The sequence below is a fragment of the Gossypium raimondii genome, chromosome 13, assembly GCF_025698545.1.
Source record: "Gossypium raimondii isolate GPD5lz chromosome 13, ASM2569854v1, whole genome shotgun sequence".
Classification (NCBI taxonomy): Eukaryota; Viridiplantae; Streptophyta; class Magnoliopsida; order Malvales; family Malvaceae; genus Gossypium; species Gossypium raimondii.
Window position 1 is genome coordinate 57,314,068 of NC_068577.1, and position 22,338 is coordinate 57,336,405.

The 22,338-nt window shown below is 34.1% G+C and overlaps 2 protein-coding genes across 2 annotated transcripts; both read right to left on the reverse strand.

The window, feature by feature from the left end:
- Window positions 1-1,491: 1,491 nt before the first annotated feature.
- On the reverse strand, window positions 1,492-11,304 carry LOC105781190 (extensin-2). The gene is given in 2 exon segments (XM_052625924.1): window positions 1,492-3,580; window positions 8,812-11,304. Coding segments are annotated over 2 exon segments (4,017 nt in total). The 5' UTR covers window positions 11,228-11,304; the 3' UTR covers window positions 1,492-1,979.
- Window positions 11,305-15,155: 3,851 nt separating this feature from the next.
- On the reverse strand, window positions 15,156-16,811 carry LOC105781734 (extensin-2). The gene has a single exon (XM_052627171.1). It carries the CDS (start codon window positions 16,809-16,811, stop codon window positions 15,156-15,158), a length of 1,656 nt encoding a protein of 551 aa, XP_052483131.1.
- Between the last annotated feature and the right edge of the window lie 5,527 nt (window positions 16,812-22,338).

Consider the following 22,338-nt stretch of genomic DNA (forward strand, 5'->3'; position numbering starts at 1 on the left):
AAATTTTTATATATTATTTAGATTTTTTTAATTTTTCAAAACATATAAAATTTAGAATTTTTATAAATATTTTGAATTTTAAAAATGATTTTAAAATTTTAAAAATGATTTGAATTCTTTTTATAATTTTTGTTGAGAGAGAGACCAATTTGCTTATTTTCAAAATTGATAGGGACCGAAGGGGTATTTACGCCTATCTGTTATTCGAACTGTAAAATTCAACTCGATTCGAACTCAAAACTCGAATTACTTATTCAAATTGACTCATAAAAATCAAATAACTCGATTCAATTAACTCAAAATTTATTTTTTTCAATTTTTTAAATCGAATAAAATTTTACTCACCTCTAATCACCATCAATTTTGGAGTTGATGAAAAAAATTGAATAACTTTTATAAAAAAAATGGAGAAACCCAAAAGAAAGCCTTTTCTTATTCCGTAAGGTATCTCATAAAAAAGTGAATTTTGATTTCCATAGAAATCCAAACAAAATCCAAATGGAACTATTTTTTTCCATGATCTGAAATTTTGGATCCTTAGGAGTTTACTTCTCAATTTTTTCCCATTATTGAGTTTGATTCTTGATCATATAAAATGGTTGTTTTGTTTTTCGGATTTTAATTATCTTTATAAAAAGGATTTGATCCAAGAACTCTGAGAATTTTTTGGCAAAATTAAAATATATATGATTATTACCTTTTGTTTGGATTTGTTTTATAAAAACTTAGGATTTTTACTAATACTTTTGTTATAATAAATGTCGATAATGGTAATAGGAATGATCGTAAAGCATTAAGAAAGAAAAAAATAAAAACACACAGATTTTACGTGAAAAACTCTTATTAGGAAAAACCAATTAAAAAAAACAATCCTGTTATAATCAATGTCTACAGATCCCCTATTTTGTCTCTCTATTTTATTTCTTTAACAAGTGACGAGATTGAGTCGCACAACTCTAATAACTTTTAACCAAGTTTCTATTAAAAAAAATATGAATTTTCCATGAACAGCAAAATGGTGTTGTTCACCATTTGTTTGAATGTTATTTAAAAATGATTTCCCCATTTAGATGGCGATGGCGACAACATGAAGGAAGAATACAATACATATGTATTGCATTTAGGTATTTTGAGGGAACAATATTGAATTGGAGTTTAGATCCATGTGTAAAAATGAATGGGAAAATAAATAATGTGGATTAATTTTATTGGCTAAGGGTCGTAGTTTAAGTAGTAGGAAGGGTCTATATAATAATATTTCGCTGACGTGTGATTATACAATAATTCAAAATTTTAAGGAAAACATGAAAATATTCATAAGGATTGTCCAATTAAGAGAGAAGAATATAGAGATTTATAACCATTTTAATTGTTAGACATTTTTAAAATGTAAATTTTATCATATATTTTTAAGTTACATGTGATTGATGACCTAATAAAACTTATCATTTGGATGGATGAACATTAAAAGAAAAAAACAAAACGAGAGAATTGTAATCAAGAGAACTCAAATTACATTATTTTGCATCTTTGTATATGAAAGCATATAAACATAAGTTGATTTAAATTAACATGAAATTGAAAATTCACAAAGTAAATATTCTTGAAAACATAACAAATCCTTTATCTATGAGTTGGCGTAACCACAAGGCTTGCAAGAAACCAACTAATGATTTCTTGTAGCAATGATCCCTTCTCTTATTTCATTAAATAATTAGGGTTCTTTTAACTTAGTACAAGTACTGGTAGAAATGAAGCGATTTATAGTAGTAAGGAAAGGGATGGGGTGTAGAAAGAGATGATAGAGATTTGTAGTAATATAGAGTAGGAGGGAATGATAATAATGAGGGAGGAGACTTGGAGATTTACGATGTAATTGAAGGTAGTGGAAGACCTGGAGACTTGTTAATGTAATGAGGGGAAAATAAAAGAGACAGAGGAAGAATGGATCTTCAGATGAAAAGAAAGATATGTGGAGTTTACTTGTAATATGATGGAGGTGGTGGTGACTTATACATATATGGGGGTGGAGATTCATACTTGTATGGAGGAGGTGGTGGTGACTTGTACACATATGGAGGTGGAGGTGGTGACTTGTACACATATGGGGGTGGAGGTGGTGACTTGTACTTGTATGGAGGAGGTGGTGGTGACTCATACTTGTATGGAGGTGGAGGTGGTGACTCATATTTGTATGGAGGAGGTGGTGGTGACTTGTACACGTATGGGGGTGGAGGTGGAGACTCATACTTGTATGGAGGTGGAGGTGGTGATTTGTACACATAAGGAGGAGGAGGTGGTGACTCATACTTGTATGGAGGAGGTGGTGGTGACTTGTACACATATGGGGGTGGAGGTGGTGACTTGTACTTGTATGGAGGAGGAGATGGTGACTCATACTTGTATGGAGGTGGAGGTGGTGACTCATACTTGTATGGAGGAGGTGGTGGTGACTTGTACACGTATGGGGGTGGAGGTGGAGACTCATACTTGTATGAAGGTGGAGGTGGTGATTTGTACACATAAGGAGGAGGAGGTGGTGACTCATACTTGTATGGAGGAGGTGGTGGTGACTTGTACACATATGGGGGTGGAGGTGGTGACTTATACTCGTATGGAGGAGGTGGTGGTGACTCGTACTTGTATGGAGGGGGAGGTGGTGACTCATACTTGTATGGAGGAGGTGGTGGTGACTTGTACACGTATGGGGGTGGAGGTGGAGACTCATACTTGTATGGAGGTGGAGGTGGTGATTTGTACACATAAGGAGGAGGAGGTGGTGACTCATACTTGTATGGAGGAGGTGGTGGTGACTTGTACACATATGGGGGTGGAGGTGGTGACTTGTACTCGTATGGAGGAGGTGGTGGTGACTTGTACTTGTATGGAGGTGGTGACTCATACTTGTATGGAGGAGGTGGTGGTGACTTGTACACATATGGGGGTGGAGGTGGTGACTTGTACTCGTATGGAGGAGGTGGTGGTGACTCGTACTTGTATGGAGGTGGAGGTGGTGACTCATACTTGTATGGAGGAGGTGGTGGTGACTTGTACACGTATGGGGGTGGAAGTGGAGACTCATACTTGTATGGAGGTGGAGGTGGTGATTTGTACACATAAGGAGGAGGAGGTGGTGACTCATACTTGTATGGAGGAGGTGGTGGTGACTTGTACTTGTATGGAGGAGGTGGTGGTGACTCATACTTGTATGGAGGAGGTGGTGGTGACTTGTACACGTATGGAGGTGGAGGTGGAGACTCATACTTGTATGGAGGAGGTGGTGGTGACTTATACACATATGGGGGAGGAGGTGGCGACTCATACTTGTATGGAGGAGGTGGTGGCGAGTTGTACATGTACGGGGGTGGAGGCGGAGACTTATACTTATATGGAGGAGGTGGTGGTGACTTGTACATATATGGAGGTGGAGGTGGTGACTCGTGCTTATATGACAGAGGTGGTAATGACTTGTACGTATATGGAGGTGGAGGTGATGACTCGTACTTATATGGCGGAAGCAATGGTGGCTCGTACATGTATGGTGAAGGTTGAGGTGATATATAATAGTATGGAGGTGGTGCATCGTAAGCAGGCTCATCCTCAGCAGCTACATTATTGATTATCAAGCACAATGCCAAGGCATAGGCTAAATGTGGCCAAATCTTGGCCATTTTGGGGAACAAGGCTCTTAAAACTGCACTAAGTTTCACTTGTATGCCAAATAAATAAAGGACTTCCTGTTTCTGATTTGTGATCTCCCAATGGAGGGCTTGAAGTTTATATAGCAATCTCACCAATATTTTAAAGAAATTTAACTTGGTGTATATGAAACTTCCAACCTTTACTTAACCATTAAATTAAATCCATATGTGCTCAAATGTAATATGAAATTATTAACTATTGAAAAATGAAATTGACATTCCACTAACTCGTGCTAGACTTTTGTACTTCAACCATGAAGTAGTCAACACAATTTGTACTTGAAATGTTCTTAGCAAACATTACATATTAAAAATTATGCATAACTTTAATTTTATATCCAATTTCCTATTTCACAAAATCGAAGTACCCTTAGAATTATTATAATAGACTTCATTTTAAATTTTAGATCTAATTATAGATTGGCACCTCTACTATGTGAAAGTTGGGATTTAATCTTTCCAATTTAATTTTGCCTAATTTGGTTCATTCGCTTTTTAATGTTATTAATATGTTTAAATTGATAATACCGTTAAATTGATGTTATAGAATTTAAAAAAAACCCTTTAACATTCAATTGACATATAAATTTGTTATTATTTGAACATGATTGATCGGATATCTATGTAGTTGTGTGTGACGAATAACAAGTAAAACTAATTCACTACTTTAAGAGCAATATCTAAGAGTGCTATCATTGTAGACCTACTAAAAATATTATAAAAGTATAGAGATCAAACTATGTTCAACTGAAATAAAGAGATTAAATCTCAAATTTTTAGTATAGTAGAAGGACTAATATAATAATTAAACTTTTTTACGGAATCAAATTTGGTTTTATCTTTATTTCAATTTGGATATTGTGTAATGGGAGATATAATTTCTTTTAGGGTTAAATCATTATTTTAGGCTTGAACTTGGTAATTTTGCTTACATTGGGGTTTGAAATTTTTTTTGTCTAAATCAATCCTTGAACTCGGTAATTATTTCCATATTGAGGTCTGAATTTGACAATTGTTCCCACATTGGAGCTTAAACGTTAGGGTTTTTAAGGACTAACTTAGACAAAAAAAAATTTCAAGCCCCAATGTACGAATAATTACCAAATTCAGGGCTTAATTTGTATAAAAAAGTCCAGACCCTAATTTAAGAACAGATACTAAATTTAAGGCAGGAACAAAAAGTTCTCATTATGGTGAAAAAGTAAGAATAGAAGCAATTTGAAGAAAAGAAAATTATGAAAGGCTCAGTAAACGTTTGCCTAAGTCCAACTGAACAGGTAAACTCCTCCCTTGGACTATGTCACAGTGAACATATATAATATTTATAAATTTCATTTTGGGTTTGTTGGCAATGTCAATTTGGTATTTTATTAAAATTATAAATTAAAAGTAGACCAAATCACTGGTAGAGTTATAACAACGTTTCGATATCAACTTTTATTAATTGTGTTCATATCAATCTTATATTTAATCTCTAAATAATTATTGTTGATTGAGTCTTAATCCGATTAGCATTGATATTGTTGTTAATGTAGGAGGACGTGGGCTCGAGTGTGTTAAAGCGCATTATCCTCTTATTGAAGGGTTGGAGACGGGCTATTAATTACTTTAGATTTGGTACAAAAAGAACAGATATGATAAAAACTTATACTAAGAATAATGTTTAAAAAAACCCTCTTAAATAACTCTTACGGTTTGAGTTTTGACTTTGTATTTTGATTTTATCTATTTAATATGTATTTTAATTATATAATATTTTTTATTCTTTTATCCTATAAAACATCTATCACACTAGAGTCTACAAAACTTCTTGAGTGATTTATGAGATAATTTTTCTTAGTATATATATTATGGCATCATTATATAAATAATAATACTGTATTTATAACTCATTAAAAAATTAAATCAAATAAAAATTATTATTTTAAGTGATTTATTTTTAAGTATATTTGAAAACGATATTGAAAAACAAATGATAGAATTTTTCAATATAAAAGTGGAGAAAATGATAAGAATATAAGGAGTTACTTATCACTCAATATAAAATTTTTTTCTAATTTTATTTCTTTTAACACTATCCTTTAAATACTTCACCTTTAATTTTTTTAAAATATTTATCAAATAATTTAATTTTATTCCATAGTTAATTTTAAGTAATAAATTAAACATATTTTATAACTCAAATTTAATTCTTAATGTTTTAGTACTTAATTAATATATAATATTATAGGATATATATTTAAAAACGTAAGGAAATATATTAAGTTATCGATATTTCAAGTTTTTTTTTCAGGGAGAGTTATATACTAATTGGATTTGGGTATAATTGTTTGTAATTATGTATGTGTCAGGTAGCTATTATTATTAGTGAACCTCATTGAATTGAATGTAAATGAAGTACCCCAGTTATAATCTTCGAGGGAGGGTGAGAATTGAAGTAATCACACTTGAATCCAATTACATTTTTGCATTCCAAACAGACTCATCCATTATTTAAGTTAATGTATAGCTAGTGATCACTTTAATGCGCTTTGGGATAGGAAAGTAAGTAGGGATAATGTTGGACCTTGTAAACATTTTCAGAACTTGATGTTTTGTCATGGATTAATGGACATGGGATTCAAAGGCTCGAAATTTACATGGAGTCGGGGTAGCTTATTAGTAAGGTTGGATTGGGGAGTTTGTAAAAGAAGGTAGGACAATGTGTTTCCTGAAACATCCATTTACTATTCAGAGTTTAGGTTTTATTAAAATATAAAGACATAAAAGTAGGAGGAATTCAACATGATGGTGCTGAGGCTGCGAAAGAGTGGAATAAGTTGATGTTTGAGAGTATAGGGGTTCTCAAGAAGATGATCACGGTTAGATTGAGGGGCATTCGACAAGTACATGAAACATTTAAACCTTGTTGCTTGGTTAATTTAAAAGGCAAATTAAGAGAAGAATTATAAAGAATACTAGACTGCGAAGAAGTATAAACCCTAAACCTTAAATCAAACCAGTTTCATTGCGTGTCGGAATGTAAGTGATAACATCATCACCCAGGCAAGATGGGATGGATAGCTATCAAATTTTATTTGGTTTCTTGATGCAAATTTTCCGAGAAGAATAATTAGAATCATACTGCATTATATTTCTATAATCTCTATGCGACTGGAGGAATTGGACAAGGAGGTTGGTCATGGTGTTATACGAAAGATTAACGGTAACGAAATTAGTCAAATTAGTCACTCCACCGTTAAATGATAATGAAAAATTAATGGTGCAGTTATATGAAAAAATTAGGTGACTAAAATAGAAATGATTCTTATTTAGAGTGACTAACAGGTAGTTTATTCAAATTTCAGAATGAAAAACATAGAAATGAATTGTTAAATTTTATTATCATTTGACGATTGAGTGACCAATTTAATTAATTTCATTGGTCAACTTAATAAAATAAAATTTTATTTAAAGTGATTAATGAGATGATTTACTTGTTCCTATTTGCTACTAATTGCAATAAAAATCAATACAAGGCAAACAAATGCTAGCACGATTATATATATTGAATGGTTAAGCACTTTGTTTATTTATTTATAATATTTGGAGATAAAGTCAATGGCTCTCGGTAGTTGATTGATCAAGAATTGAGAAGTTTGTCTATGGATCAGACATGGTTTAGATGGAAAAATGTGAAGATTTTTCTTTTTAAAGTTGACATTCATTGAATTTTTGTTATTGAAATTTAAAAAAAAAACACTATTTGTCGATTGAGTCTTAGCTTAATTGATATGGATAGTATGTGAATTTGAGTGTAATGAAGCGCATTATCCTCCTATTTATGGGTTGGAGAGAGGTTATGAGTAGTTTTGAATATTGTGTTAAAAAGAACAGATATGATCAAAACCTATAACGAGATTATACATTTCATGATCCACTTTTAATCTCAAGCTTCTAACTTGAAATTATGTAGGATTATATTTTACTTAATCTAATCTTTATAAAATTTAGAAGATTAATATATCAAATGATACTCGAATTTAATTTTAATATACGTGATATTTTTTTCCCAATTAAATATCTTAATTTTGTTTCTATTACTAAAAGCGATACCAAAGTAAATGGTATTAAATCTTTAAATTTGAGTCAATGGAAACAAGACTCACGTATTAAAAAATTATATAATTTTGTATGTTGATTTTATATTGAAATTTTTCAGTAAATGATTTTTACAGATATTTTATAATAAATAAAATAAAATAAAATAAAAATATTTTAAATTAAAAATTCAAATGGATCCCAAATTTTCTAAAAAATCTATTTAGATAAAATCATCAAATAATTTTAGACAAGTTTATTTATAATTATGTATTTGGGCCATGAGAAATGGAGTTCAGTAACCCAACACTTAAGCAAACCCAGAAAAAATGCTAAAACTAAATTCATGCTGTGGCAACTCATAGTCCTTTTAAAGCCCCAAAATAAATCGAGGTCCAATAAATCATTCAAACCACAAAAACCATAAAGCTGGAGTTTTAATACACTAGTTAGCAATAAATTAAATTTAATCCGAAAATTTTCATTATTCGTATGACTTATTATAAATTTTTTATTCATATTTCTAATTTTAAGTTTAAATTTATGTTAATTATTCAATATGTGGTGACAAACTATTTTAACATATATATTAAATAATTTTTGTTCTTAATGTAATAAATTATTGAGTATTGGTTAATTATAGTCGAGTTCATTCATAATTCTCAAGTAAAATATGTAGAAGAAAACATAGTATAGGCTATTGCTTTTTTTTTGGATTAAGAATTTAATGAGAGGATTGTTAATGACTTAAATTTTTAAGTAAAGAAATCGAATTGCATATATATTACAAAAAGGATCAAGAATCAAATGATTTCCTCCAACAATTTATTATTCATTTATTCATTCAACAATGTGACAAACATCAACAATAATTTCAAATAAGTGAAACGAGCAAGAACTTCAAAGAAAGTAAGAAATAATGTTCCAAGAAATTATATATTGGCTTCCCTGAACTTGGAAAAGCTCTTGATTTGGTTGAAAAATGGTTGCGGTGTTGTTTCTCAGTGATGAGAAAAATGAGAGGGAGGCGGTGGAATCTTTTAATAGTATGGCGGTAGAATAATGGAGTTGTAAACAAGAGGTGGTGTCGAGTTGTAAACATAAGGAGGAAGGCGTAAAAGAGATGGTGAAGGTGGAGGTGGAGGTGGAGACTAGTAAATGTAAGGAGGAGAAGGTGATGGAGATGGTGGAGGTGGTGACTTGTAGACATATGGTGGAGGTGATGGGGAAAATGGTGGAGGTGGGGACTTGTAGACATATGGTGGAGGTGGTGAGAGAGATGGTGGAGGTGGAGACTTGTAGACATATGGTGGAGGTGGTGAGGGAGATGGTGGAGGTGGAGACTTGTAGACATATGGTGGAGGTGGTGAGGGAGATGGTGGAGGTGGTGACTTGTAGATGTAAGGAGGAGGTGGTGAGGGAGATGGTGGAGGTGGTGATTTGTAAACATAAGGTGGAGGTGGTGAAGGAGATGGTGGAGGTGGGGACTCGTACACATAGGGTGGAGGTGGTGAGGGAGATGGTGGAGGTGGGGACTTGTACACATAGGGTGGAGGAGGTGAGGGAGATGGTGGAGGTGGTGACTTGTAGATGTAAGGAGGAGGTGGTGAGGGAGATGGTGGAGGTGGAGACTTGTAGACATATGGGGGAGGTGGTGAGGGAGATGGTGGAGGTGGAGACTTGTAGACATATGGTGGAGGTGGTGAAAGAGATGGTGGAGGTGGGGACTTGTACACATAGGGTGGAGGTGGTGAGGGAGATGGTGGAGGTGGGGACTTGTACACATAGGGTGGAGGAGGTGAGGGAGATGGTGGAGGTGGTGACTTGTAGATGTAAGGAGGAGGTGGTGAGGGAGATGGTGGAGGTGGAGACTTGTAGACATATGGGGGAGGTGGTGAGGGAGATGGTGGAGGTGGAGACTTGTAGACATATGGTGGAGGTGGTGACTTGTAGATGTAAGGAGGAGGTGGTGAGGGAGATGGTGGAGGTGGTGACTTGTAGGTGTAAGGTGGAGGAGGTGAAGGAGATGGTGGAGGTGGTGATTTGTAAACATAAGGTGGAGGTGGTGAAGGAGATGGTGGAGGTGGTGATTTGTAAACATAAGGTGGAGGTGGTGAAGGAGATGGTGGAGGTGGGGACTTGTACACATAGGGTGGAGGTGGTGAGGGAGATGGTGGAGGTGGGGACTTGTAGACGTAGGGTGGGGGAGGTGAGGGAGATGGTGGAGGTGGGGACTTATAGACGTAGGGTGGGGGAGGTGAGGGAGACGGTGGAGGTGGGGACTTGTAGACATAAGGAGGAGGTGGTGACGGAGATGGAGGAGGTGGGGACTTGTAGACATAAGGTGGGGGAGGTGAAGGAGATAGAGGAGGTGGGGACTTGTAGACATATGGTGGTGGAGGTGAATGAGATGGTGGAGGTGGAGACTTGTAAACATATGGTGGATGAGGTGAATGAGATGGTGGTGGTGGAGACTTATAAATGTAAGGAGGAGGTGGTGATGGAGATGGTGGAGGTGGGGACTTGTAGATGTAAGGGGGAGGTGGTGAAGGAGATGGTGGAGGTGGAGACTTGTAAACATAAGGAGGAGGAGGTGAATGAGATGGTGGAGGTGGGGACTTGTAGACATAAGGTGGGGGAGGTGAAGGAGATGGAGGAGGTGGGGACTTGTAGACATATGGTGGAGGAAGTGAAGGAGATGGTGGTGGTGGAGACTTGTAAACATATGGTGGAGGAGGTGAATGAGATGGTGGTGGTGGAGACTTATAAATGTAAGGAGGAGGTGGTGAGGGAGATGGTGGAGGTGGGGACTTGTAGTTATAAGGGGGAGGTGGTGAAGGAGATGGTGGAGGTGGGGACTTGTAGACATATGGTGGGGGAGGTGAAGGAGATGGTGGAGGTGGGGATTTGTAGATGTATGGAGGAGGAGGCGAAGGAGATGGTGGAGGAGGTGACTTGTAGATGTAAGGAGGTGGTGGTGAGGGAGATGGTGGAGGTGGGGACTTGTAGACATAGGGTGGGGGAGGTGAGGGAGACGGTGGAGGTGGGGACTTGTAGACATAAGGAGGAGGTGATGACGGAGATAGTGGAGGTGGGGACTTGTAGACATAAGGTGGGGGTGGTGAGGCAGATGGTGGAGGTGGCGACTTGTAGACATAGGGTGGTGGAGGCGAATGAGATGGTGGAGGTGGAGATTTGTAGATGTAAGGAGGAGGTGGTGAAGGAGATGGTGGAGGTGGGGACTTGTAGGCATAGGATGGTGGTGATTGATATGGATGAGGTGGTGACCTGTAAACGTATGGTGGTGCTCTTGAAGGTGTTTCCGGTTTCTTCCCATAATATGGTTGTGGAGCATTATAAGGCTTATCATCATTAGCAGCTACATTGTTGATGATCAACAAGCACAACGCCAATGCATAAGCAAGGCATGGCCAAATTTTGGCCATCTTAGTCAAAGTTAGAGCACTGAAATTCTCTCAACTTCGTTTTTCTTAAGATGTATCACCTTTCTCTATGTGTGGATGAAATGTTCAAGACAACCTACGATTTATATAGTCACCCTTCCAATATTTTTTTAAAATTTTAATGCTTTATGATGCACCCAAACTCTCCACCAAACCAAATAATTGAAGATTATATATTCCCTCGACATTTATTAATTTATTGAGGAATTTGTAGTTATACCCCACTAATTTGGATACAAACCTTGAATCGGTCCAATAAAGTTGTAAATAAATCATTCCCAATTGTATTTTATACCTTATTATACATATAATTTGTTCTTGTAAGATGTGCAACTCTTAAATGTTCAATATTTGATATATGGGAAGCACCTTGTCATCACGTTCATAATTTAATAGTTTTTAATAATGTTTTTTTTCATTTGATTATGCAAGAAGTCAATGCTTTACATCGTGTTAAAAATTGTAGAGAACCGAAACATCTCCTATCCATTAAATAATGTAAAAACACAAAAATATTTTCATTTTAAGGGTAAATTATATAAATTGTATTCATTCTTGTTCGGTCACTTGCCTTTAAATTGATAATGTGCATAATAACATGTCATTTTTCCGATGATATAATAACACATTTAGTCATCAATATTCACATGTTCTATCAATTTGATCTTTAATCAATATAACATTTCACATTAACAAATTTTATCAATTTGATTCTCACACTTTCTAATCAAGCTATCAGAAAGCTTTGACAATAGAGGTATTCCAAAACCCAAAAAGAAAAAAAATCTTCAATCATGCAAATATAACATACTTTACTGGGTTTGTTAGGAATTATACTATATTAGAATTTTAGTTTCGGGTCATTTAAATTTTACTTGTCCTTGTATTTGATGGTTACCCAATTTAAATCTTTAAAGTTGGATGACCAAAACAGAACGTAAGCATAGTTGAGTATTCATTTGTATAGTATACATTTTTTTATCAAAAGAGATAAAAGAACATTTTAACCCGTATCTATGGATAAGAGTTTTAATCAAGAAATTTTATTGTTCACTTGAGAAAAGAAAAAGTATATCACATTATATCAAAATTTCTAATACTATATCAATATAAAAAATTTAACATTTATCAAAATTTCTAATGTTTTAATTAAAATTTTCGATATATATATTTGCATGAGCACATGCTAGAAATTTTAACACATAATTTTTTATAATATATAAACATCGATAATAGATTGAATGTGAGTTTAAGAATGATAATTTTAGAATTGACTCGACTCGACCTATGAACAAATAATAATTGCTTCTTTTCAGTATTTTGCCAAAATTCATTTTTATACCTAATATTTTATTCCGACATTCTAAATATCGGACAGCTATTTTTATTTTAAAGAACAATATTCTCATCTATGGATAGATCTAATCTCAATTTTTAATTGCAAAATAATTGAAATTTTCCAACTTTGTTGTGCATATAAATATATATTTGGGATATTCATGAATATATATTTATGATATTTTTATTTTCCGTTTATATTGGGTCAATTTACTACTTAAAGATGAAAATGAATTGGTCAACTAAATAGGAAGGTATCTAAATGTTGGAAATGCAAATGTAAATGGTAAGCGAAGTCAACACTACTTCCATTGCCTGACAATAACTTAGGTCTAAATCCAATCATGATATACACTAATAATATCCAATAATTATCTCAATATTGTTGATTGAGCCTTAACTCGATTGACATGAACATTATTGTTAATATAGAAACACGTGAGTTTAAGTGCGTTTAAGTGCATTATCCTCCTATTTATGGGTTGAGATGAGGTACGAATAGTTTTAAGTATTGTGTCAAAAAGAACATATATCGCCAGAATCTATAACGAGATTTTCAAAAAAAATGATTATCTCAATACTTATATTATTATTTAAAATTTTGATTGAATTGAGATATTTTATGTCTATTTTAGCTCCACGTTCGAAATTTATGATTATCTTTCTTAATAAAACAGTCTTAAAAATTTGAACCTTTGTCATTAAACCAATAACTTGATTAATGTAACTTTAGCTTTTGATAATGAATATTCTATCTCTGTCAAGCATTTTTTTTGCCCACGTTCGTGTGAATCTGGACGAATCTAGATATCTGTTTGTTTAGGAATTTTCTTTTGCTCATTTTGTCTAAATTCATTATGTACGTTAATATTAAAAATTTTAAAACTATCTAAAACTCATAAAATACATTAAAACAAAATTATAAAGCACTATAAAAGTTATTGAAAATATTTATATATTGTCATTTTAATAATTTTATAAATTTTAAACTATTTTATTATCATTTTAGGATTCTTTATATAATTTTTAAAAATAATTTATAATTTTTAATAATTACGTCCACAAAGAACCTGAAAAAATGAATTTGGACGTTTTTATGTCCAAGCACAGGCTAGACATGTATTTTAAAAAAATTATTTTTTTAGAAATTTTTAAAATTTGAAAAATATATGTTGACTCGGTCAATATATTTTCATGTGGCATACCACATATCATCTTCACGTTGCTTTCGTCAATCATGTCAATGTCCATTAACAGTTAAATTGATCGATGACAGTTTTTAATTGTTTACAAAAAGAATCTAATTGATTTTTTTTTATCACTATGAACTTAATTGATTTAATTTTTTCATAAGATTTAATTTTTTTCCTTGTACTATAACATACTTCCAAAGGAAGAATCCAGGTTTAAATCTTAAAGACAACATTATTGAGAGGGATAACTACAAATCCCGAACATAAATTGTAAAACTGATAATATTGTAGTTCATTGAGAAATTTCTTTTGTCACGATTTTGTCTAATCCAGGGCCACGTAGACAAACTAATCCACCTCATCTCCCGCATTGGATTTCACCTTAAATGGAAAAAAATGGCACCGTTAACAATTTTATTAAAACATTCAACTAAAGAAAATACATGGACTTATAGCAAAATTAGACCTAATTTCTGTTATAGTATAGTTTAAGGTTTAATAACGCCAAAAGAAAAAAACCATAAACCTTAATCTTGGGATAAAGTTGGATATTACAATTACATTTATTTTCTCCTCTCTATAAGTTTAAATAATGAAATTCAAGCTCGATTGACATAGATGCAATTGCAACAATAAAAAGAACATGCGCTCAAATCCTTTTATGAGTTAAAGGTTTGAGGGTATGAGTATAAGTTGACGTTGAATCAAAAAAAGTGAATCTCTTATCATTGATATTGCTATTTTTTAAAAAAAGTCATTGATTATTACATTTCTCCTTTAGAATTATTTTAAATTAATTGTAATAAAATCAAATTCAGTTTGGGTGTATATTGCTTGGGTTGGTGCATAATTTTAGAGTACAAAAAAAAACATTAGGTTAAGCAATTTGATGGTGCTTAGAATTTAAAGAGAGGATTTGTTAATTAATTAATTAACATCACAAAATTCAATAAGTTTGAAATAAGAATGGTAGAAGGAAAGGGAGTAAAAGCAACATAATTAAATGAAGAAAAGATAAATGAAATAAATGGAAAATATATTATGAAGTAAACAATTACAAAGTAAAACCTCAACGCTTGATAAAGATATCAATGTATCAATTGTAACAATATATATTACTCAAAAACAATCAAGAAATCATTCGATGATTTTCCACATCAATTTATTTCTTCTCTTTATTTTTCCAACTGTGAGAAACATCCGTGTTAATTTCAAATAAAGGGCACGAGCAAGAATTTCAAAGAAAGGGAAATTGTTCCAAGAAACTATAATTTAGTTTCCTTGAACTTAGAAAAACATTTGATTTGGTTGAATAATGGTGTCGATATTGGCTTTTAGAGATGCGGAAAAGGAAATGAAGATGGAGGAAATGTAACTTTTTAGTAATATGGAGGTGGAGGCTTGTAGACATAAGGTGGAGGAAGAGAAGGAGAAGGTGGAGGTGGAGGTGGAGGTGGGGACTTGTACACATATGGTGGAGGAGGTGAAGGAGATGGTGGAGGTGGTGACTTATAAATGTAAGGAGGAGGTGGTGAGGGAGATAGTGGAGGTGGAGACTTGTAAACATAAGGTGGAGGAGGTGACAGAGATGGTGGAGGTGGAGACTTGTAAACATAAGGAGGAGGAGGTGAAAGAGATGGTGGAGGTGGGGACTTGTAGACATAGGGTGGAGGTGGTGAGGGAGATGGTGGAGGTGGAGACTTGTAAACATAAGGAGGAGAAGGTGAAGGAGATGGTGGAGGTGGGGACTTGTAGACATATGGTGGAGGTGGTGAAAGAGATGGTGGAGGTGGAGACTTGTAAACATAAGGTGGAGGAGGTGACGGAGATGGTGGAGGTGGAGACTTGTAAACATAAGGAGGAGGAGGTGAAGGAGATGGTGGAGGTGGGGACTTGTAGACATAGGGTGGAGGTGGTGAGGGAGATGGTGGAGGTGGAGACTTATAAACATAAGGAGGAGGAGGTGAAGGAGATGGTGGAGGTGGTGAGGAAGATGGTGGTGGTGGAGACTTGTAAACATAAGGAGGGGGAGGTGAATGAGATGGTGGAGGTGGGGACTTGTTAACATAGGGTGGAGGTGGTGAGGGAGATGATGGAGGTGGGGACTTGTAGATATAAGGTGGAGGAGGTGAAGGAGATGGCGGAGGTGGAGACTTGTAGACATAGGGTGGAGGAGGAGAGGGAGATGGCAGAGATGGGGACTTGTAGACATAGGGTGGGGGAGGTGAGGGAGATGGCGGAGGTGGAGACTTGTAAACATAGGGTGGAGGAGGTGAGGGAGATGGTGGAGGTGGTGACTTGTAGACATAAGGTGGAGGTGAGGGAGATGGCGGAGGTGGAGACTTGTAGACATAGGGTGGTGGAGGAGAGGGAGATGGCGGAGGTGGAGACTTGTATACATAGGGTGGAGGAGGAGAGGGAGATGGCGGAGGTGGAGACTTGTAGACATAGGGTGGAGGTGGTGAAGGTGATGGTGGTGGTGGGGACTTGTAGACATAGGGTGGAGGTGGTAAAGGTGATGGTGGTGGTGTAGACCTGTAAATATAAGGAGGAGGTGGAGAGGGAGATGGTGAAGGTGGAGACTTGTAGACATAAGGCGGAAGAGGTGAAGGAGATGGTGGAGGTGGTGACTTGTAGGCATAAGGAGGAGGTGGTGAAGGTGATGGTGGTGGTGGTGGTGGGGACTTATAAACATATGGAGGTGGTGGAGATGGAGATGGTGGAGGTGGGGACTTGTACACGTAGGGAGGTGGAGGGGAAGGAGAAGGTGGCGGTGGGGACTTATAGGCATACGGTGGTGGAGGTGGGGACTTGTAGACATAAGAAGGTGGTGGTGGAGAGTTATAGGTGTATGGTGGTGGTGGTGGTGATGGTAGAGGAGGGGACTTATAAGTATAATGAGGCAATGGTGTTTCTGGTTTCTTACGATAGTAAGGTGGTGGAGTATTATAAGGCTCATCATAATGGGCAGCTACATTGTTGATCAACAAGCACAATGCCAATGCATAGGCTAGACGAGGCCAAATGTTGGCCATTTTGAGCAGAATTGAGCACCAAAATTCCCTCAACTTTTTCTCTCTGATGCCTTGAGATGTAATACCTTTCTCTTTAGTGAATGAAATGTTTTAGACAAACTACAATATATATACTCATCCCTCCAATATTGTTTCAATTGTTTAATGTTGTGTGAAGCTTACTAATTCTCCAACAAAACCTAATAATTTAACATTTTATTCCGTCAACCTTCATTAATTTATTGTGGATTTGGTAGTGATATCCCACTAATTGTATACAAACCTTGAAAGTTTCATTAATTTATGGGGATTTGAAAGAGTCATTTAATATATGATATATATTTTTATTTAGTTTTCTTGTTTTAATGGGGTGAATTTACTACTTTTAGACGAAAATGAAATGGTCTTCATTCGGCAATTGTACCTCGATATGTTTCTTCTTTAAAAATGCTAAATCATGAATTGAAGTGTTCCATTGTTTTGGTATGTGTGCCGTCCACTTGATATTGATGTTGTCCATTGGCAAACAATATCTTAGCTCCAAATGGAATTATGGTACCAACTTTGGATTTTGATTGTGGATGTAAATAAAAATCGTGAATAAATTGGGTTTTTTTTAAGGATACTTGAAATTTAATTTTTGGACAGCATTATAACTAATAATTTTGTTTAAATTTTTGTCGGTTTAACCACTTTGTTAAGAAAAAATTCATCGTAGTGAAGATTTTTATGTACTTTTCACGTGAGTTACCATCAAATTATATTAAGATTCACTCAGAAATTTCTCTTGTCATGTATTGTAAAGTTTCTTGTGTAAATCAACCAGCTAGAGAAAATCACACGAGATGTTTAGAGCCGCTAGTTCTTGTAGAGTTGTGGAAGAAGTTCAAAAAATTTTCGGTTGTTCTTGGGATATGTGGCCCCTTATATTGTATATGTGTCTTGCCATGTAGGTCTAGTAGTATAGTTCAGATATGGCAAAAAAAGAAGAAGCTAAAGTCAACAAGTTCTAATCCAATCCGACCCAATTGGGTCGAATTTCTTTTCTTTTTTTTGAAATCGGGTTCGAAGTGAGTTAATTTTAAAAAAGAGTTAGATTAGATGAAAGTCGAACTTACCCTAAACCCGCCTCACCTTGACCTAGAATAATTACAAAATTACCCTTATATATAATATTAGTTAGGTAATTAAGAAATATCCTAAGATTCTCTTCTCTCATTCATCCTGCGGCCTCTTTTCTACTTTTTAACACAATGTTTAGAATCATTCATTAGCGCACTTGAACTCACATCCTCTTATATTAACAACAATACCATACCAATCCACTTAAGACTCAATCGAAAATTTATTTTATTTTTATATATTTAAAAAATTCAAAAGTTCAGAACTTAAAAAAGAATTCAAAAAACTTGAGAAAATTCAACTGCGAAAAGAAAAGAAAAATTGAAATCCAAGAAGCCCATAAAGCCCTAAAACTATTGTGTCCGGAACCTGTAAAGAACAAAATTTATAACTCAAAAAATAACTATAGAATTTAATTATATGATTTTATTTAGAATAAAATATAAATAAAATTCAATCTATTCTTTTAAAAGACTATTTAATTTATGAAAAAAAATGTAATTGTAAATTTATTTGCAACTAGTAAACAACTATAAGCGAGTTTGGATAAAATTTGAGACTCGTTTCAAGTCGGATTGAGCTTCGACAACTATGTATGATATTGATATAGTGCATAGGTTTGACCTAACCCATGTAGACGTCTAACTCAGATATGTTGAAGGATTGAGCTACTCACCTAAACCCTAAAGCTTGTTTGACATAATTAGGCTCAGAAAATAAGATTGGACCAACAAAAATTAAGCTTGTTTAAAATATAAGCCTTGCTTGAACTCCAATATTCAAGCTAGAGTCCGTATCAATTCGTTCCAAGTATATAATACGTTAATTTTCTTTTATTTTATACATTATATAATTTATATCACATAAAAATAAATATACTAGATTATAATATAAATATTCAAATATATATTAACTTGTTTATGTTTAAAATTTAAAAAAAAGAAAAGAAAAATATACTATGGTCATAAATGATATATATAATTACTAAATATTAGATAAATGTTATAATATTTTAAAGAAAAAAAACAATATAGAAAAATCTAAATGCACTTAGATTAATCATTTATAAATATAAATAGACTTGGATAAAATGTAATGCTTATATTTCGAATCAGACCGAACTTTAATAATTATCAATTATATCAATACCCAGGGGCAAAGAGAGGAGGGGCTGACAAGGGCCCTAGCCCTCTAAAATGAGAAATTGTCACTTCAGTCCTAAAAAAAATTATAAAATTGTAAGTTAATATATGATAAAATTATAGTTTGTCCTCTAAAATATTAGAATTCTGATTTAGTCCTTTTAAAAAAACCATAAAGATACAAGTCAATACAAGGGTAAAATTATAGTTTAACTCTCATAAAAATATATAATTTAATCTCAACCCCAAAAAATTTCTAACTTCGTCCTTATTGTTAACATCACACATGAATCCAACTCGAACCGAGTCTTGAAAAGCTAAATTTCAAGTATGTGTCCTTGCTAATACATTTGGATTCTACTTTCAAAGGATGCATGATTAAAGAGACTATTTCAATGGCTTGTGCAATGTCCATATATATATATATATATATATATATATATATATATATATATATATATATATTAATAATCTCATTATAGGTTTTGATCATATTTATTTTTCTTATATAATGCTTAGAGCTACCTATAGCCCCCAAACCCATAAATAGGAGGACAATAGCTTGATCGCACTTAAATTCACGTCCTCCTTCATTAACAATAATACTCATGCAAATTGAATAAATCCCGAAATATGTGAATATATGTATATATTATGTATGTGAATTTAAGTAATGTCCAAAGTGGCTTCCAATTACATAATTATATGTTCAACCAATTTAATTATGTGTTGACAATATAAAGTTGAAACGTGTGAGGAGTTTCACCCAATACACCATAATTGCACTTAAACTACCATTAAATCTGTTTGATTTTCTCTACTTCTAGAACCTAATTGATTGAAGCAATTTATATTTTGAAGAACTGTGTGGATACGATGAAAAATCAACGATTTTTTCTTTAAATGACCGGACTTTATAGTTATCAGTTAAAAATGATTTAATTATTAATATTAAATGGGAGGAATCTTACTACATTCGTCTAAAATTAACGTAGTTTTAGATCATTTCGTAATTTTATTACAATTGATATTTGATAAATTTATTAATATAATTGTATTTGTCATACATGTAAAATTTCAAATAATTTGATATCTCCGTCATATTGATCTAAAAGTCGTTTATATTAATATATATGTGTGTGTGTAGCAGTTGAATTTTTTATATAAAATAAATAGTTAAAAATTTATTTACTCCAAACTTGACATGCATGATTTGTATAAATAAAACATGAAATATGATGATTGGATTGTTAAAATATCATTTTGATGCGGTCGTTGAAAGCACCAAAAATATCCTATCCCTAATAAATAATGAAAAAAGAATAGTAAAAGGAAAGTAGGGTCAAATCCTCAGGGACTGGATTTGCACAATATCTTGTTCCGTGGAATCCTAGGCAAAGTCTTGCCCAAGACAACCTACGTTCCTGAAAAAAAATAAAAAATAACAAAATTAAAGGTTTGGATCTGAAAATGAAGAATAAAATAAAAACAGAATTAAGAATATTGAATCGAAAATTTGAGAAATTAAAAATAGAGTTGAGAGAAAGGAAATTCTTATGGGAGATTCCAGCCTCCAGTTGTCTCGTTCTGCCTTGGGTTCAATTCTCGGCTTTTAGATGATCCTTCCCAAACCGAATAAGCTAGTTATAGTGGAAGAGGATGCCTACGACCACCAGCTCCAAGGATTTAGACTTACGATTTAGTGGAACCTGACTCTAGCCAACAATCTCTTCTGTGGGATCGTCTTATGGTAGATCAACGCTTCTCAATGGCGAATCCCACGTCATTTTGTCTCTTGGGCTCGCCAACCTCTGACGCAGTAAGCTAACGAACTGACTGTGCAACCTTCCTAAAACATACAAAGCGGTCGCCTTTGCATACGTTGAAAAGCTTACTTCTTAAGGGACATGGACGGAAGCGTCGGCCCCGTAGTGCGGAGAAACAATGAATACTCAGCGAGGAGGCTAAGTACGGATTCTAAGCCTCAAGAACCCTTTTTGGGGAATATCGACAACCTTCGGCTAGATGGGTTTAGTGGCTCATGGTTGTGGTAGAAAAGAAAATAAATAAAATAAAAATAAAGATTTTATTGAAAAGAAATATAAGAAGAACAAAAGCCTAGACTTTTGAGGAGAGAGTGTTTTCAGAAAAAGATGGGGTCCCTTTTGAGTTACTTCACCCCCTATTTATAGTGCTAGGGGAGATAGTCTAATCCTACTTAAATTCCTAAAAGATAAATACATTTAATTGAAGATAAATAAAGATAAAATACAATCCTAAAAATAATCCTTAATAATTATCTCAATATTAATTATCCTAATATAATTAAAATAGAGTTTAATAGAATAAAATCTCTTCTTTTTGCATTTCAACCCTTATGTCCTCCATGCTTGCACTTTTGGTACCAACTTTTCCTTGTGTCGCACATTGGCCCATTTTATCTCTAAATTCATGCTTTTGGCCCTTAATTTTACTTCTGCCTCAAATTTAGCCCCTATAAGATAAAAGATCATAAATAGCTCAAATTAGCAGGATCATACTCAGAATAAATACATAATTAATACATAAAAATACGTTATTCTAGAGTGTTATCACATTTGTAGAAAAATTACGAAATGGGGTAAAACCATATTAATTTTATACCACTGTAAGTGGATCCCTCCCAATATATATGCATGTTGATACAAAATTGGAATTGAGGTGGTTTGTGAAAGTTTACCCTAAGAACGAGAAACATTAATGATCGTGGGTAATTAGAATTTAGGTTCCTTAAAAAATAGGAGTTACGAAGAAGGTAGAAAAGTAGTTGAGAATTAGAGAGAAGAGGGAGATCCCAATCCTTAGTCCTTGAGGGTACTCAAAAAGGGCACCTTTAGTTTTTTCTAAGACACCATGTGTCACTTTTGTACTAGTTCTATACTTTCTAGAGCTTCACTTAATCCATTGATGTCCTTTTTTTCATAGGCATGGGATGTCATGTTTAGACAACGATTAATGTGATGTACGATTAGTAGGTATTCTATCTATGCCAAGGTGTAGGCCCTATGGTATGTGCTCACGATGTCATAGGCTTGCAAAGTCTTAAGCTCACAAGGTCTCGATCTCGTTGGTACCCTTAGCTCACAAGGTAAGTCTCGATCAAGGTGCTATCCTGTGAGACTGGTAAGACTCAAGGTGAGCTAACGAGGTGTAATTGACAATGGTAATGAGGCCTTAGATTTTGAAGGCTGGAAATTGTCAAAAAAAAAAAAAACAAGGTTGAGGTCCATAGAAATTTGAGATCT

Coding starts and splice junctions, on each gene's coding strand:
- LOC105781734 (XM_052627171.1), bottom strand. CDS start 16,811: ATGGCCAACATTTGGCCTCGTCTAGCCTATGCATTGGCATTGTGCTTG.